Source organism: Chenopodium quinoa, unplaced genomic scaffold (assembly GCF_001683475.1).
Source record: "Chenopodium quinoa cultivar QQ74 unplaced genomic scaffold, ASM168347v1, whole genome shotgun sequence".
NCBI lineage: Eukaryota > Viridiplantae > Streptophyta > Magnoliopsida > Caryophyllales > Amaranthaceae > Chenopodium > Chenopodium quinoa.
In genome coordinates this window covers 423,977-443,576 of record NW_018744693.1, presented here as the reverse complement: position 1 = coordinate 443,576, position 19,600 = coordinate 423,977, and the positions used below count along the sequence as shown (strand labels likewise).

At 34.8% G+C, this 19,600-nt stretch overlaps 2 protein-coding genes across 3 annotated transcripts; one reads left to right on the top strand and one right to left on the bottom strand.

Moving 5' to 3' along the window:
* Positions 1-1,124: 1,124 nt before the first annotated feature.
* On the top strand, positions 1,125-2,816 carry LOC110702271. The gene is made up of 2 exons (XM_021879977.1): positions 1,125-2,336; positions 2,631-2,816. The coding sequence occupies exons 1-2, from the start codon at positions 1,125-1,127 to the stop codon at positions 2,814-2,816; spliced, it is 1,398 nt and encodes a 465-aa protein (XP_021735669.1).
* A 4,877-nt stretch (positions 2,817-7,693) lies between these two features.
* LOC110702432 (glutamate--cysteine ligase, chloroplastic-like) lies at positions 7,694-19,295 on the bottom strand. Of its 2 annotated transcripts, none has more exons than XM_021880135.1 (17): positions 19,144-19,295; positions 17,653-17,954; positions 16,401-16,551; positions 15,612-15,719; positions 14,616-14,708; positions 14,126-14,209; positions 13,575-13,643; positions 13,422-13,492; positions 13,234-13,302; positions 12,629-12,722; positions 12,266-12,355; positions 12,066-12,146; positions 9,668-9,760; positions 9,176-9,256; positions 8,761-8,830; positions 8,420-8,509; positions 7,694-8,074 (listed from the first exon to the last, which is right to left on the bottom strand). In XM_021880135.1, exons 2-16 carry the CDS (start codon positions 17,943-17,945, stop codon positions 8,421-8,423), a joined length of 1,536 nt encoding a protein of 511 aa, XP_021735827.1. In that variant the 5' UTR covers positions 17,946-17,954; positions 19,144-19,295; the 3' UTR covers positions 7,694-8,074; position 8,420. The 2 variants fall into 2 exon arrangements, with proteins under 2 accessions (XP_021735827.1, XP_021735828.1); XM_021880136.1 differs by lacking the exon at positions 19,144-19,295 and adding an exon at positions 18,404-18,653.
* Positions 19,296-19,600: the final 305 nt, after the last annotated feature.

The following is a 19,600-nucleotide window of genomic DNA, read 5'->3' as shown; positions in this document are numbered from 1 at the left end:
AACGCAACAACATCTTTCTCTAATTCCTCAAACGAAGAAAAGGTGAAAGGAAGAAAACAAACGTAGTCTCTAATATTAGCGGTCCACAATAAATTTGTGTGGACCAAGTCCATTTAAGAGTTTGCAAGAGTTATTATAAAAACAACTTTAACTTTATAATTTTAAATATGTCTTATTTTATATGTTATGAAACTATGCTCAATAATTTTTTTTGTATATTCAAATATTCAACCATTCTTATTCCCTCCAGTACATTCAAATATTCAACCATTGTTATTCCCTCCGGTTCATAATATTGGTAACAGTTTTACTCGATTATCAATAAGTAGGATGTTAGGTTTATCTTATTGTATATATATTTCAAAACATATTAACTATTATAACCCGCCCAAAAAAAAAACTATATTGTCACAACAAAAAGATTGAACCAAACGTGCATTGCAGTATTGCACTGCTTCAAATATTAGTCTAGTAACAATCGAACAATTTTATACTCCCTCCGTTACGAGTTACTCGCAACAAAGGGAGGAACTGCGGACTCCTAGGCGAAAGTTTTTAGGGAGTGGATTAAATGGGAAGGTTATGTAATTAGATGAGTTAAAAAGAGAGGGAACTTTTGTGGTCCCCAATTTTATGGAGACCCATGTGACTGATTTTTTTTTTTTTTTTTGCTTACCTTTTTCCCTCTCTTTTTGGCTGGCAGCAAATTGGAGGGGTTATAATTTCCCCTCCAATTGATTTCCCTCCAATATTTTCATGAAAATTTTGAAAACACTTGAAATCACTCTCAAATTTTTTTGACATTTTTTTTTAATACCAAAAGCCCCTTATATAAAGGGGGATTACCTTTTCCATTCATTTTTCATTCAACATTAACACTGTTTCGGATTTGGGTGGGGGGGGGGGGAGGGAAATCATAATTCAAAGTTTAATTACAGACCAAAAGAAACCATTGTTTGCAAATTACATCAAAAGTCAGCCATTAAAATTAGTCCTAATTCCTAATTGCTGAGTTAGTAGCAGCATTAGTTCTTTGTACAGAATTAGGCTCCATTGTAAGCTCCCAAAAAAAGGCAGAACAGCTCCACTTCATCACCTACACATCTGAAAAAAAAAGGGGACTCATGGAAGATGATATTGATGACTTTTACAACATCAGCCAACTGCTCATGGAGCAAGACAGAGAAATGCAATATAGTACAGAATTGGGTCATGAATCCAACAGTACAGAAACAATTTCAGGCAGCAGTGAAGCAAGTACTCAGCAAGAGACAGAAACAGGGGAATCAGATGCAGAGGCAGAGGGTCAGAACCAAGAGGAACATAATGCAAGGCAGAACAGAGAACTCAACATCAATGAAAAGAGGCAAATAGTTGATGATATACTGATACACATGGAAGGGGACTCTCTTCCATGTGGCATGCTGTCCTCTTTGGCAAGAAAACATGGAGTACATAGATCAACAACAGGCAGATGGTTCCAAGAAATAAAGAAACACATTCAATTAGGTGATGTAGTAGATGTCAGGAGCAAAAAGTTAGGCAAGACTGGTCCCAAGCCTAAGGAATACTCTGATGAGTGGCTTATGTCTGTGCCACTTTACAAGAGGACTACTAACAGAAGCTATGGTGCAGCACTGAAAGTCAATCATGTGGTCATACACAGATTAAAGAAAAAAGGCAGATTAAGGGCAGTCACAACAACTAATCACCCAGCTTTAAGTGATAATCACAAAGTTGCAAGGTTAAAATGGGTGTTGCAACATATCAATCCAGTACCAAGTGAAGGGGACCCATCATTTATGGACTTGCAACATCATATTCACATTGATGAAAAGTGGTTCTACTTGAACCCAGAGACAAGGACCTTTTACCTAACACCTAATGAAGAGGTACCTTACAGAGCACAACAATCAAAGAGGTTCAAATTGAAGACCATGTTCATGGGTATGATTGGTAAGCCTCTTTATGATGAGGATGGGACTCTACTTCACTCAGGGAAGTATGGACTTTTCCCTTTTGTGAAGTATGAAAGAGCAAAGAAAAAAAGCAAAAACAGAGAGGCAGGCACACTGGAAACAAAAGTCATTCAAAATGTCAACAGAGAAGCAATCAGAGATATGATCATGAACAAGATAATTCCAACAATTCATGCTCAATGGCCACAACAGTTATCAAAGAACATAGTAATTCAGTGGGACAATGCAAGGCCCCATCAAGTGCCCACATATGCTGATTTTTTGGCAGCCACACAAGCTAATGGTTTTAACATTAAGTTTGTTTTTCAACCTGCCCAATCCCCAGACCTCAATGTTTTGGACCTTGGTTTATTTAAGGTCATACAGTCCATACAATATCAGTCTTTCCAACTAATGTGGATGAGCTTATTGAGAAAGTGGGTGAGGCATTTCAGATTTTTTATCCAACCCTAAACAGGTACACTTGGATCACTCTCCAATCTTGAATGATAAAAATACTAGAGAAAAAGGGAGGGAATAACTTCAATCCACTCCACATAAGAAAGGCAAGGCAAGCAAGGGAAGGAACATTAGAGGACATACTCAAGGTAAACAAGGAACTTATAGCAGAAACAGTGGAGTACCTGAATACACTGTTTGTTCCTACAACAGGGGCTCAACCAGACACACATGACATGGAAGTGGATACTGATTGACAATGAAGCATCCAAACAACATTTTGAAGAAGAATATGCAAGGGGACAACATTTTGAAGATGCAAGCCAGAAGTGTTTTGTGAATGAATATGCAACAAAGAAGCACACTGAAGATCATGGACTGCCACATATAACCATTTAGACTAAAACTAGGTTTTTTGTTTGTTTTTGTAATGGTTATGTGTATTTTGAGAAATAGCATAGGCAACTTAGTAAGGCAGTCATGACAAGCACATGTACATGTATTAGGAATTATGTAAACATGACAACTTTTTTGACAATGAATACAGACAATTATGACCACACATTATCCTAGAGGTAGGACATGATAACAATCAAATGAGTCCATCAGATGGGATGTTATATTAACACAAAAAACCATCCAAACAAAGGCACCTCAACAACAAAATCTGGAAGAAAATGTTGGAGCATCCTTTAAGCTGAGGTCAGTGTCAGAAGAGTCCCTTCATCACTTGGAACAACAAAAAACCAATACAAAACAGGGGGGGGAATCATTCACACACAACACTTGGGACATCAAGGACTCTATGCCTGAAGTATGCAGTGCATTAGTGGTCACTGTATGCCTCTAGTATGCAGTCAGAACACAACTGTGAACATGGTGGGACTCCATGGTAGCAAAACAAACACAACCACAGTAAGAGTATTCCAAAGGCTTAGATAACAACAACATGCTCATCATCATCCATACATTACAACATCCACCATAAACATGCACATCATCCATACATCATAATAAGTAATTAAACCAAATTCAACATCCTCATACCCTTATACTCACAAGCAACATCATAGCAGCAACATACCATAAACATGCACAAGCAACACCATAGCAGCAGCAGGAAATAATCACAGTAGACAACCTAGACTAATCATACACAACAGACAACCCAGACTAATCATACACAACAGACAACCCAGGATATGCATCAACAACTAATAAGCCCACAATACTCATACACAACCCAACATAATTTATCAACAAGGACTCAATATCAAACCACAATTTAAAAAAAAATTAAGAAAACTAGGGTTTAGTGATAGTTACTGTAACACCCTAGAAATTCCTTTCTTTTAAAATACCTATTTTTCCCTGTTTAAAAATTTAAATAGGAATATCTAAGATATTACCACCACCGTGAAAACGGCTAAGGCAATTATCAAAGACACACAGCGGAAGACTATCCTTAAAACCATCCAAAACAAATTAAACCAAACGAAAGTAAAGTCAAACAAAAACAACCTACAACTTGGAACCATTTTAGGCCCTTAACAAAACCAAATGAAACGTGAAAACCTTTGCATTAGTCTCACAAGCATAATAATAATATAATCAATAAAGCAATAAATCACATCATAGTCCTATGGAAACTAAGCATGATTCGCTCTTCACTCATGTCCATCATGAATATGCTTCATCACCTGAAAACCTCCTCTCTACTTGTCCCCACTACTCGCCATTATAAAATGGGTCGTCGTAGGGCCAAAGTAAAGACATGGTCAAACACACAAACACACACAATCAACAAAGCTGGGTACATAAGCGTAAATAAACACACTAACATGCTTTCACCTATCAACACACCCTTACCTCAATGCACCTGTTCACAAGCGCACACACCAATCAACAAAACACAATGACTAGACACTAATTAATTCATTTTGCATTGATTACGCATCGAACGGGTTTCCACCTCCTAACCTCCCCCAAATAAATTTGAGGTTAACTGACACGGGAGCTAACCGTGCCAGCGACAAAACCACTCAAAGGTGGCGGAATTCCTGCGCATAATAATAAATAATAAAAAAGGATTATACAGTGTCCTGTACTCCATTAGAATTTATGGTTAAATATAAAACCCCATAACTCCCCCCATTGTTCATACTCAAGGTATATGCGTTCCAAGAGTTTTGGTGCGTAATCTCTTTCACTTTACGTTATTTACATATTATTAGACTTGGTGATGACTCTCAAAGCATAATAAGTCAATCAACAATAATTATTCAATCAAACAAACATACCAATTTAATTCTTGAATAATTAGTGACCACATATTATTTATTGTTGAACCCTTTTTAATTCTACCTCAGTGTCAAAGACACCTTAAACGCATAATGCGCCAAAAATCCTATCCCTCGTTGTTAAAAACACCTTAAGTGCACAAAGGCACCAACATACAATTTATTCCTTGTGTACATAGACACACTTATATAGCTCCTTCCTCATGCTTAAAGCATCAATAAAAATTATTTGAACCATAATAAAATTCCTTTTCAATATTCCAAACGTAATTAAACATGTAGTTTAATTAATCATGCCTTCTAACATGCCATAAATAAAAATGTGGTTCAAACACATGCCCAAAATATAATCTTCCAATCTATAACCATCACAAATAATTCATGCTTCCCAATTCAACCACAAACATCATAAATTGACAATTCCATACATAAACCTTAGTATGATACTACTTGTAATTAATTGAAATCAAACCTAGCATGATTCTACATCACCAAAATATGCTAAGTACGCGTACGTACCTCAAATAAGCTTTTAAAATAACCGAGTACTCTACAACAATTCTCGAACCAAGTCTCCTACATAAAGGGACAATAATACTATATTAATTACCCTTGTATACACAATTTCCAGCAACTTAAACTCACTTTAAATAACTTATAATAATCTGAAAATTATTTAAAAACCCCTAATTAAACTCCTTTTTAATGGATAATCACACCCTTTTATTAAAAATCACAATTATACTACTTTAAATAAAATTCCAACATTTTAAACTAATCAAAAATCCTTTAAAACTTCATCAAAATACATCTTTATACTTAAATTATCCATAGAAACATTAAATTATCTCTTACCCCTTTTAAACTCAAAGATAAAATTTAAAGCATAAAAAAAAACTTCGTTAAAAATCAAAAACTGCTCGAAAATCGTATTTAGAGGCTGAATTTGGCCACGAGAGGGTGGTACACATTACCATAGGTAGTGAAACTTCTTTAAAACGTTGTTTTCACTCGAAAAACACTACTTTTTTTTTTATCAAAATCGGAGGAGTTTAGAACCTGATTGGGATTAAAACGAGATTAATATTAACGAACGGAAATCTAATAATTAAAACATGAATTTACGTGTTCAAAATAATCTGGAATTAAGTTAAACTAATAAGTAGTTATAATCACCAAAATTTCAAAACATTTTTACTATAAAAGCCCTAAATCAATTATTCATAAAAACCCTAAAATCATGATTTTCAATAATTAAAAACCCTAGGTTATAAAATTTACAAAATCTGAAAATTATAAAGTTCAATCATCAAAATACAATTTGATACTAATTAAATTAATTTCAAACAATAAAATCAAAACCCATAAATCAATAATTATAATTACACAAATTAATAAAATAAAGGAGAGAGAAAATAAGACTAACCTTTTTGTGTGGGAAATTTTTGGGGATTCATGGGGTATTTATAGAGTAGAGAGTGTAGGGTTAAATTTGGGCTTATAAAAATGTGGGCTTGAGTTATGGGATAGGGCTTAAGTTATAGGTTTTGAAATGGGTTATTCCAATAAGAGTATGTAGGAATAATTTACATTGCCCAATAATTGATAAATGTTTGGCCCAAAACATATTTTACTTTTATAAAACTTTATATTTAAAATACTTTAACCCTTTAGAGTATTTAATTAAAATACTTGAGCCCTTGACAATACATTTTATTAATACTTAAATATTTTATAAAAATACATAAAAATACGGGGTATTACAATTACGCTGCAAATTCAGAGATCAGGGGGGAAGTCATTAGGGTAATGCTTCCTGAGATAGGCCATGTAACATGGATCCCAGTCGCTGTAGTCATCGAGCCAGACAGAGCGGCGTTTCAGCCCCCTAGGAGACCCCTCCTTTTCCTCAGCAGCCGGAGGCGTCTCCTCCTTCTTTCCAGCAACAATTTCAGGGGACTCTTTCCCCCCACCCACCTCGTCGACAGTTTCCTTAGTGGAAACCTTCAGATCTGGGACAGGCGCCGCGACAACAGCCAAGGGGGGTGGTGGATCTGCAACAACCACCGACTCATCTTCGTCGCTGGACGAAAAAAGCAACTTAGCCCCTATTTTCCCACCAGAATACCTCGAAAACGAAGATGAACACCTCCGCACAGGCTTGAGCACTCCAGATCCACGCCTAGCAATGTACATAGTCGATTGATCATCGTTCTTAGAAGGTTTTACACATGGTTTCTTGTTTTTTTGGGAACTCATTTTTCCAGAAAATGCAGGGACTCAAATTTAGGGTTTCAGAGAGAAAATGGAGGAGAGAGAGTAGAGAACGAAGAGGAGAGAAAAAGAAAAATGAAGGAGGAACTCTAGGGTTTAAGAAGAGAATCTGGAGAATTCTCCAGAAAATAAGAGTTTTGGGCAGCATGATCGAGGGCAATTGAATGAAGAACATTCAATGGGGTAGTTGAGGAGATGAGAGAAATCAGATGAATGTAGATGGAATATGATTAGTTTTTGGTGGGAATGGTTAGATTATGTTTAGGTTATGATAATTAGATTAGAATGTAAGTGTAGTGTTTAAATTAATTAGAGTTAGAAATAAAAGTAAGGGTAAAGTTGTCATTTTACCCTAAAAAACTTACTAAAAATGGAAAAAAAAATTGTTACAAGTAATGTGTAACGGCCCAAAAAGGAAATTGTTGCGAGTAATTCGAAACGGAGGGAGTATTAACCTTGACAGTTAGCAAGAATAGCAACCTTAGTCTTTTACACTGCCATTGGCCTCTAATCTCTACTGCATTTGAAAATAGAATGAGGCTGGCAGTTCTCTAAACTCTAAAACCGACGTGCTTACACAGAAAAGAAAGGTTGAAGCTTTATTGTAGTTCATTCGAGGTATGAAGAACAAGTTTTTATCCAAAAGAGTTTAATGAGATATCAATGGATGAAGCAAATTTAGCTGACAGTGCAAAATACAGCTAACATGTAACATTCGTTAGAAGACTTGCATTAGAAAGTTAGGACGACCATGCACGAGTAACAAAGCTTGGCAAAATCTTGTTATGGTAAATCTGTAAATCATCATGCTAAATTGTTTGCAATGGAGCTGGCTCCGTTAGCAACTTAGATCAGACCTACAATAATCCTAAAAACTTATTGCCCGATGAACAAAAATTGAGAACTATATACTCAAAATTCTTATAAGGGCAGAGAATCAGAGTTGCACTTTAATTTGCTGGAGTGTTTATATAAGCCTTTATTCATCAAAAAGTGACCGAAGAATGTCCATAATATCCTTTACCGGTAGGGCAAGCCAGATGCTGAAAAATACTTCAGTACTTCGTTAAAGAATGTCAGCTCCTGTCCAAGCATAGCAAATCAAAGCTTACAATATCAGGTAAAATATACTCCATATAGTACTAACTTGATTTAATCATTCAAGACTAAGAGCAATTGATGGACTGCTTATACATGGTACCTCGAGAAACATATATTTAAAGGACAGCAAGAAAGACGAATAATGATTATGGAATGTATTTCTTAGAGGCCAATGGCACGGAAGGACAGGAATTATTTCTTATTCTCTAAGCTTATATCACTTTCCAAACATACAAGGGAAGACACTGGAATCAACTTCAGTTCCAGGCAATAAAGTAAAATCTTAAACTATCTACCCTATCCGCAAAGACAGAAGTTACTCCGTACCTTAATAAAGCAGCTCCTCAAATACAGGATCCACATTTTGTCCCCACTTTCCATGGTACATCTCTAAGAGCCTCTCAGCTGGGGTCACACCTGCAACACATCCCACAATCAGCAAATAAAATCGGACAAAAGGTTGATCAAGATAACAGCGTCTATTGCAATTAGATTAATGCGCAAGTATACAAGATAAGACTATAGTCATATTAAATATTTTGAACACATATTTTTTAAATGAATTTGAGGTTCTAAATGTGATTAGCTAAAAAATTAGAAAAATGTTACAAATTTAGCATAGCAATAGATATACATATTAACTTGAGTTTTATTCTCAACTAAAATACCTGTTCTGACCACTTCAGCCACTTCATTTAAGAATCCAGTCTCCTTGAAGCCCCTCTTTTCTAAACCATCCTGAGGAAAAGAAGTTCATAAAGTTATATAAGAAAATTTATAGTACTCCCTCTGTTATTTTAAGTGTTACAGTTTGACTAAATACGCATGCCGAGACACGACTTTGACTATTAATTTATCAAAATAAAAGTTAGTAAATTATTGGAAAATTGATATTATGAAAGTACTTGTATATATTATGACGAATCCAACAATGTATTATACAATAACATTTGTTTTTTTTTAATGAGTAAAATAATCAAATCAAAACCATTATGTAAATAGTGAAAAAAGTCAAATTGTAACACTTTTAAAAAGTAGTAGTTAATGGTGTGCCTAAAAAAACAAAAAATGTAGCCAGCTTACCTTTGCCAATTTCAAAACATCCTCCGCAATATGTTTCACATATCCATCGCGAAACGGAGTCTTAAGCCCAAATTTCGGTACCTAATCAGTAAATTCAGAGGTCAGAGCTAAGACTCTCCATCTAATGATACACATAATTTGGAAAAACTTTTCACATTCAACTCCTAAAAACTTAAAGTCAAAATCAACCCATCATACATAGATAATGTTCAAGAGCCCCAGTATATTAAAAGAAAAGTAGGTATGTTTCCCAGTAGAAGGCAGCCACTCTCTGCGTACTTTATCCCCATCATTTCAACCATAAGTCCCAGAAACTTCAATTATGACTGAGGAATTGAGGAATCACAAGACAGGATAGGAAACTGTACTCATTAGCTGATACATGGTTAAGCGACCTAAAGTAGAATTTCTAGCCTTCTAGCCTCCTAGTAGGCTATTATGATGATCCCTGATGCTATGTTAAAGAATAGATATTGATGGTAAAGGCAGTACCTTGTTTCTCAGCATCTCCCTTTCTTCGTTTGTCCAATCATATGTCATGTCTAAGACACTTTGTAAGGAATCCTCATCGTATAATATACCCACCTGACATTGATAGATGTTAAATTCATTACAGCTGGTATCTCAAACAATCATATAACTAATATATAAAACTAAACTTTTAGCCAGGCAACGAGATAGCGACACTTGGCGTTCCAACTTTTCGCCAAGTGTCACGCCACGTAGGATAGAGTTGTATAGAATTCAATTTGTAGGATAAAAAAGTAAATTTAGAATTATATTTTCAATCAAATTTGGATAGATTTTAGGATAAAATTATTAATTTAGATTTTTATTTTCGATAAAGTATCAATATTTCATATGTACAAATTAAATTATAATTTTATTAAAAAAAATTATAACTCTCATAAATTATCATATAAATTTATTTTTTGTATTTTTTTGGAGCAAAGGAATTAGCTCAAAATGCACCACATCCATTATTTATAATACTACCTCCGGTCCAATTTACTCGCAACAAAGGGGTATTATTTGTGAGACATAAAATATTCCTTTGTTGCAAGTAAATTGGACCGGAGGTAGTATATTCTAATCAATTAAAACAATATACTTTACAATCTAATATAATTTTATTACTATGTGTAGACCTGTCAATCGGGTCGGGCCACGAGTCATTTCGGACAGGGTTATTATTTCAGGTTACGGGTCAAAAAATGTTTTTCACCAATGTTATTATTATTAGTCATTACATGCCTACTATATAGTTTAAATCATCACAAAAAACACATCAATCCCTAACTAATTTTGTATCAATGATATGTTTTAAAATTTGACATATAGATTAAAAATTTATCTTAAAATTCAATAAACAATCCGGGCATCGCACGGGTACAAAACTAGTATATTATAATGGTTTTGTCATCATGAAAGACTGTATGCAATAACACCTCCAAATAGAACCAACACCTACCATACGCATTTGATTAAAAGCATATACCACAATATACATCACATACTTATAGTCGTATAGATATCAGGTAAAACATGCAAATCAGTACCTAAACTCCTAAAGTCAATTCAAATTTTGAAACACTATACTATTGTTACAGCATTTTACATATATATGTATGATGAATGAAATGTCAGGAGATGTTATTTAGAGAAGCACAGAGCTTGATTAAACTAGTTAGTGTGATCATGATAGATCTAAGTCATCTAACTTGGCTGGAGCACATTAAGCACATGACCCTTGTTAGCAACTTCCAGTACTTAAGGATCTACGTTTGCATCCTCCACCCCCATCCTCGAGCCATGTGTTAATACCCTTTCTTTCTTCTTGTTATTGCTTTTAAATGGGGAAATGTCTTCTCACCATTGCTCTTTCATGTTGTATTCTCTTACCACTATTAGAATAATTTTTGTAGAGGTCTCAAATGTCTTTCAGAAACAACTCCTCAACTAATAATGGCAAGTTCAAAGATGAGTGAAATAGATCTAGATTTCATGCTGTGCTGCTGGTTAATTGATGATGACCACATCAGTTTTTGTTGTTGTATTACCAAAGAAAAATTCTATAACTTAAATGTATCTGAAGAATGAATATAGGCATGTATATACTTCGGAAATATTCTTTGCTTGAGGGAAATTGCTATTTAATAAATAAAAAAAAAAAAAAAAAAAAAAAAAAAAAAAACTTTGGTCAGTGATAGGCTGATAGCACTTATCACACACATGCTCTGAGCTCCAGCCTATTACTATTATGATATCAGTCAGTTTCTATTAGACAACTAGATCTTGTTTCGGAGTCACAATCCTCCCAGCGGTTGGTGTCATATTGTCAGCATTAATAGTCAACACTCAACAGTGCCCCCAATACTTAGCATACAACTCTCTTCCTCTCTCACAACTTCTTGCAGTTATCTCCAAGTCATATATGACAATTTACTTTTATCATAATCTCATCCACCATCAAACTACCAAGTCCCAACAGCCTTTGCTTTCCAATTCCCGGTCAGCTTTCATAGGCATCACCAAATGCCAGCAAAATTACATCCCAGGTATAAAGAAGCACATTAGAAAAGCCCCCTCCCAGATTATCTGCCCACCCCCCCCCCCTCCTTTCAAAAAATAACTATACTTATTTATCTATCTTTTGGTAGGTCAAAAATTAAAGCTTTATCTTCATACCTATACTTGCTTATGAGAAGAAAAAACATGCCAGACTTTTCTGTGGGTATTTTAAGTTGTTATTGCATGTATACAAGTGGGACAGGGAGGGGAGTGGTAGTCACGTCGTGAATATTAGGAAATAGGATCAGTGTATCAGCTATCAGCAATATATGGAAGTAGGTTTTCATAAGTAAAATCAATTGTGCAAGATGCAACATACCCAAAATGCAGGTAATGCACACAATCGCCTCCACGGTCCTCCATCAGCACCTCTCATCTCTAAATACCTCTTCAGCCTTACCTGAAAACATGAACCAAGATAATAACGCAAAAGACTGTGTATATGACATAAAAAAATAAAATAAAATTTACCACAAGAAGTGTCAGAAAACAAAATTTTCTTGAATGCAAGTGACAGACCTCTGGAAATATAGTAGTCAGATGATTTTCCCAGTCATTTAGTGTCGGCAACTCGCCTGGGAGAACTGGGAGCTTCCCTTCCAAAAAGTCCTATATAATATGATACAAAAGATAAGAAAACTTATTATACAACCAATAATAATTTGAGGAAAAATTGCCCGAGGTTTATATCGTTGCACAGCCATCTTACAAGAGAAGAAGATTATTATAAAAAAAAATTAAAAAAAATAAAAAGGACAAACCAATTCCCTCTTAGCCCAAGCTTGCAACATCTACACCCCTCACCCCCAACTCACCTCAGAACAAAAAGACCATAAACATTGAAGTGATAATGCAGTCAATCATAAAAGGGCAGAGGTTTACCCGGAAGGACAATCCACTGCAGTCAACATACTTGTTGTTCCGATACACAAAGTACATGGGAACATTGAGGGCATAATCCACATACTGCTCAAACCTGCATAAATAACACGAATCACTAACTTTATAATCCAGAAACCACAGGAGGAAACTTTTTAAAAAAAGAACTACAGATCCTTTCCCCTCATTTTCAATGCCATTAGATTTTTTTTTTCTTCTGATTTTCACTATGGGTATATGTAAATCTTCTATGAGTAATTATTTACAAAGTACTTTATCCTCAAGCTATCTCTTTTATCAAAAAACAAGTTACTAGTACAAGAGCTTTCTATCCCAAAAAAAAAAAGAAAAAAAAAGAAAAAAGAAAAAGAAGTAGAGCTGTAGAGCACTTTGTAAACACTACTTTGTCCTTTTGCCTTTACTATGCAATGGATTCTACCAGCCATTTCACTACACAAATGCATACACAACTTGCGCAGTGGTAAATTAAAAGTGGGTATATTATCCCAATATTATGCTCCTATGACAGGTTCATATGAGTCTACAGATATCACAGCATCCACAAATGAATGTCAATTACAAAAACATTATGCTGGCACACTACTCACCCGAAAGAGTCGTCAAAGACAAAAGGAAGCATCCCAGTACGATTATTATCAGTATCCGACCAAATATGGCTGATAAAAACATAAACCAGAGGGAAAAAGTAAAAAAAAAAATAGACTGACACCAAAAAAAAAATAAAAAAAAAAAAAAAAAAAAATCAGCTCAGATCTATAAGGAACATCTAAAAAACCTTCTCATACTGAGATAACCATTGGGCTTTCCTTCCTTGAAAGGTGAATTTGCAAATAGTGCTGTTGCTATCTGTTCCATTATTTAAATAATCAGGTAACAGGATGAGAAATCCGACGATATCTCAAAAATATAACTTCAAGATTTTACTCACAGGTTGTAATGCTAGACCAGCACGAAATTTTCTGATCATGTCAGCTTCAGTACAAAAATCCAAGTTCACCTGAAAAGGCAAAAACCACCTAACACAGTTCAGAAAGTTGAAATGTCGATAATAAATAACTAATACTCTCCAATGCTCAACAAAACTCTTACTCTCCAATGCTCAACAAGTAGCTTTTAAACTTCCATCACATATCAATGATCTATCAGTTAATGCATTGATCACATCAGCCCTTTCTGTAGATCTCTTGGCTTTACCTTTTTTTAATGTATGTAGAACTTTCATTCTTATCTTTAAGAACAATTAATATTGCATTGATTCAAAGTGACAAAATAGGATGAGTTGATGGATGGTAATAATGTGAGAGGTTGTACTGCTGTAGTAATAGTGTGAATGATTATACAGCCTTCTATTGGGAAAATGTACAATAGTATATGTTCTTCTCTTCAACTCTAACATCCCAACAACCCCAAAACAACTTTTGGGTAAATGAACATTTACAAATTCAAGAAAAAAAGAAGATATGAAGATGCAACAAATACCTGAACAGTGCATGTCCTGAACATCATATCAAGTCCAAGTGTGCCAACTTTGGGCATGTAGTTCCTCATAATCTCATATCTTCCCTGATTGCAAAAAAACAGTCAATAGTTCATAACAGAAGTAGAAAAACAGAAGCGTGAATATACAGACATGAGGCATCAGAAATTAGGGAAACAAGTTGTAAAAATGATATTGATATGTGAGGCTGCAAATAATTATCAAATGTGAACAAGGACAAACTGTCAGGGTGCAAGCACTTAACATTAAAAATCATTAAGTGTGGTCATAAAAGACCAATGGAAAAGCAAATACAAAACACTGAGATGGTTGGAAAGATAAAGGCCTAAATAAAGGAAGGAAAAAATACAGAAACAAAGAAAGAAGGGAAAGTGCATACTGCACAGAACATATAAACATAGCATGATTGCTAGTTTAGAAAGAACATGATATCTATTTGCTGCTTTTGCTGAAAATAATTCACAGAATTACCTTGGGCATTATGGGGATGTCCTGAATTCTCCATTTGGGCTGAAATCCAATCCCAAGAAATCCAATCCCCATTTCTTCCGCAACAGCTTTGACCTGCCAGGAGTGTTATAATATCAAGAACCTGATCATATTGCCATTTATGAAAGCAATTAGTATACCATAGATATAGTTCTCAATCAAAAAGGGCATAGAGGAAACAGTGTCACACTGTCACCTGTCTTCCACAAGATTCTAAATGCACTGATTGCTTCATTTCACATCAAGAATTGTAACAGACCCTAGACGAATAAACTTAAGAGAGGAAAAAAGCAGCAGAAGACAGAAATTAGGCCATGATTCATCTATCCTTACCAACTGTCAAAATCTCTTATCATAAATTCAATACACAGACTATGATAATATATTGTTCTGAAAAGATCACTAGAAGTGTCTAGCCCAAGCAGCAAGAAAAGGTCCTCTGAAGAGTGAAGACCCAACAATTTCATCAGCTCTTCGTAGGCTCCACTTTATTATAAGGGAATTCAGAGAACTAATATTCTAATACTTCACCTTATAGCTGACATTAGTATTATATAGATATAAAAAATTTTAAAAAAAAAGGATATAAAAAAAAATAATCAACTTCTTATTTATTCACATAATATCCTCTATTCCTCCCTGTATCTAATAATCCATAAAGTACTCTTATCAGATAAGAGTAAAACTTATGGCAACATCTTGGGAACATGTTAAAAGTGATCGTGCCATTGTCGATACAAAACAAAGACAAATAGTCATGCTCCCTCTTTTGACAACCGTAATGACATTGTACAATATATTTAATCATGAGTCATGACAGGATCCAAAGTGTATCAGATGAAAACAGTTTGGTGAATAAGAAAGCATTGTAGTACCTTGAGGATAATTGACATCAGCAAATACTTCTATAAGTCACAGGCAAGATAAGAAATTTCCCAATCACTATGAAAGGTACACACAACTGTCATGTAAACTAACCTGATACAGGTGTGAATTAACTTCTGCACAAGTTTGATGCAATGTTTCAAGAGGAGCACCACTAAGTTCAAATTGACCTCCAGGTTCCAATGATATGCTTTGCTTCCCCTGACAATATCAAACACACTATGTTCAAAAGCTCCAGCCGCAGATAACAAGATCCAAACAGCTCTATTAGGGTCATAACTCAAAGACGGAGTTGTAAGTCTTGTAACTCTTATAAATGGATAAATAATCAATAGTAGAAACCCTTACAAGAAAACATGTACACTGGCAATAAAGTGTGTGTGGGGGGGGGGGGGGGATTCTTTTGGGAGGGCAAGGGGTGGTGGTGGTTAGAGATAAGAAGAAAGGGAGATTCGGGTCATTGGGGTGCAGAAAAACCAATAACCTCATGATTGAATAGGTGATAGCTCAGACCATCAATTTTCTAATTGACACCACCAGTCAAATCAAAGCGTAACAATTCTTTGCATAACAATATATTTTTAGTCGTTTCTTATAGTCAATTAGCTTGTAAATCGATATCAAAAATCAAACTGTATCCACTCTAGTCAATTGAATCTTTGCAAGCCCTTTTCTTCACCGCCATTACATTATGTGTGCATGTGATGTCTGAATACTTATGGATAGTTTTGCACATCATACATTTGTAGTGGCAAGACCCATAGACCACCCAAAAGGCCAAAACACACCTCAGCAAGGGCCTCCTCTTTGTATCATACAAAAGAGACAGGAAAATAAATAAAGAATAGCACATAATCAGCATCAAGCAGACAAAAAGTTTACCTGCTTCAAACCAATTATATAGTCACCTTCCATCACTTTATCCCAGTCAAATCTCTCAGCAATACCATTAAGCAACTCAGCTATCTGTTCATATTTCATGGGCCGTAAAGTGTCGATTTCAAAACCAAACTTCTCATGTTCTGTGCCTATCCTGCAGGTACAAACATTTCCATTTTTAAGCATCAAATGCAGAAAAGAGAAAAAAAAATTGAATATTTAACTTTATTAAATCATACATGTCAAAAAACAAATAGACTTTATATAAGCCAAGCTTCACCCAAGAAGGCAGCCCCCAACCCTCTCACCTCCTCCCAGGGTCTGTTAGAGATTTGGAGCTATATAAAGCTCTTATAAAACATTTGAAATAAGTTGAGTCAATAATGTAAAGGCAACTTGATTGCAACCCCCATCCATGGTTGGCAGTGGCACCAGTGTAAACATAGAAAAGTCCATGCAGAGCAAATGTTAATCACAAACACAAAAAAGTTGCCTCTGATGATAATTTAGTGCAAACACTCTCATAAAGAATAATCATAAGGTCATTTATGACCAAAGCAATAATTTACAATACAAGAGAATTTTTATTTAACAATGACCCAGTTTGTTTCTTCCCCGCACAATGATGAACACAACAGTATAAATCAAAATGGGAGAAAGAAATCTCAAAGATGAGGCTAAAGAATGAATTACAGGAGCTGCACCTTTTTACAAAAATACATGCATTACAAAAAACTTTGTAGTAAAAATTGCGCTATCACAGCACCAAATCATTGTATAACTCACGTAGTTATGCATGGAAATGGACTGAAATTGACACTTTACAAGAAGAAAAGGAAAAAAAAGAAGAAGCTGAGAAAATAAAGTTTATTGGTAAAAAAGAATAAAGCAAATTAAAAATTGTGACTGTAAGGCATAACTGTAAAGTGTCGGACGAATAACCACATACATGTATAACCTGTAATCATAATCTCTATTTCGTTTCTCTTTTTTATATATAAAAAAAATTATGGAAAATGCTAGAATGACTCGCATAATAGTATAATACTTAAGATCGCGTTCAACAGATGTAATATGCATTTGTTTTAATGTTCACATGAAATTTTGGAGGCAGTATGAAAGTTCACAAATGCAAATTGGAGCAAATAACTAGAAACCTCAAAATATGGTATTTGGGAAACAAAAGCAGTACAGTTCTAGTACAAATTAGTAGAAGTTCCCAAATTCCAATTGGAGCAAATAACTAAAAACCCACCTCCAATTCTCTTTAGGTTTGCATCCAGACATAAGGTATAGCACAAGATCTTCTCTAGTGAGCGGCTCCGCAGCTACTATAGGATCTTCTGTAGGAGGACTAGCAGCAACAATGGTGCGAAACCCGCGTGACCGTTCTCTTTTCGTCGTGTCTAAGCACAAAGGATTAGTTTTCTTAACAGAATTACTGGAAAGAAAAGACAGATTGCTACTAATCTCCTTGCTTACAGCTTCACATCGGACTGTCTCAGTATGCATAGACAATGGCACAGCTCCCTGATAAACAAGTGCCATGATATCCCCCTACAAAAGTTAGAAAACAGCATCTCATCAAATATAGCTCAAAACTCTAACAAGGCCTCTAAAGCAATGACAAGTGCAACTTCAATTCTAAAAGCAGAAACTTCCTAAACCAAAGACTCCAGTACAAACAACTACAGCAACAGATGTACCATACAAAGGCTAACATTACACTAACGACACACTTCGTAAGCGGAAATAAATGGTGGTAAGACCGTAAGAGAACATTGTAGCTGCTTTTACAAAGAATGTCTCATGCCAATGTCCATGTTAAAATCTATCACCCATATATTTTTTAGTTTTTTCATAACGAACTTCCATCACCACCTTTTAAAAAAAAGCACATACTTAGAAATGGAGTGTCATTATCAATTTATTATGAACATTTTCTCGCGATTTTCCTCAATTACTTATAATTTTATAAACTCAAAACCACTACCACAAATTATTACCGCCTAGTCCGGTTGTATGACCCTTTAAAATATCATGCCGGGTTAGCCACCTCACGGACTGACTCGCAACCAGGTAGTGTCCGGAGCCACCCGTTCTTTCCTGACTAATACCTTCCAAAGCAACCAATAATACACTTGCCCAACACCAAAGCAGAGCTTAAGTAGTTCCACCCCTTCAGCATATACAAGATATAGTATTGAACTATTTCAAGTGGCTTTTATGACAAATTGATTATCACACTCAAATCTTAAAGAAGCTAAAAATTATTTTAAAAAATTATGATATCCTTCATCTTGCACATGACAATGTAAATCACACTTGGTCCCACCAAAGTACAGAATTTGAGGATTCCATTAATTTAAAATCAAAAAATTCCCCAAAAAACACAATACCCATTTTTCTAACAGCAATTTGTCCCCAAAAAACGACTAGATTCATTGCTTAGTCTCTAAATTACACCCAATTCAGCTATATCATCTATTAAAATCCAGAACATTCACAAACATTTTCTTAACTATAAGAATTCAACAGAATCAAACCCATATGCAATCAAACTACGTAAAATCAAGACCCAAAATCCCAAAGCATTGAGCTTTACATGAAAAAAAAAAAAAACGGATTTTTCTATTATATTTTGTGGAAGTCACATGAAAATAAATAAAATGTTCATTTTCCAATACATAATTTAATATAATTAAGCAATATAAATTTAAAAAAAAAACATGGGTTGAGAAATTACTTGGGATATTGATGAGATTTCAGGCGATGAGAATAAGAATAAAGTAGCCTAAGGTTCTTTTTTATTTTCAAGTAGTGTAATGACAGAGGAAGGAAGGAAGGTGGATAGAGAGAGAGAAAGAAATAAGTCGAATATAAATTTGTAAAGCCAGCGATGAACGATTCAAAAACACTTGCGTGGACCCGGTCTACTATAATATTATTGTGGACCCGAGATCTATACACACGCGACTGACATTATTTTGAATATAATGACCATTATTTTTAACATAGTAACCTTATTTTTAACATAGTAACTTTTATTAAAACTACTACAACGTTTAATAATATTGTGAACTTGAAATACGACGTTATTACCCTAATTTTAGCATAGTGGCCTTTATTATTCATATTGATCAGTACATAAAATATTTCATTACAAAAATAACCATTTAGGCCTATATATTACCAAAATGATT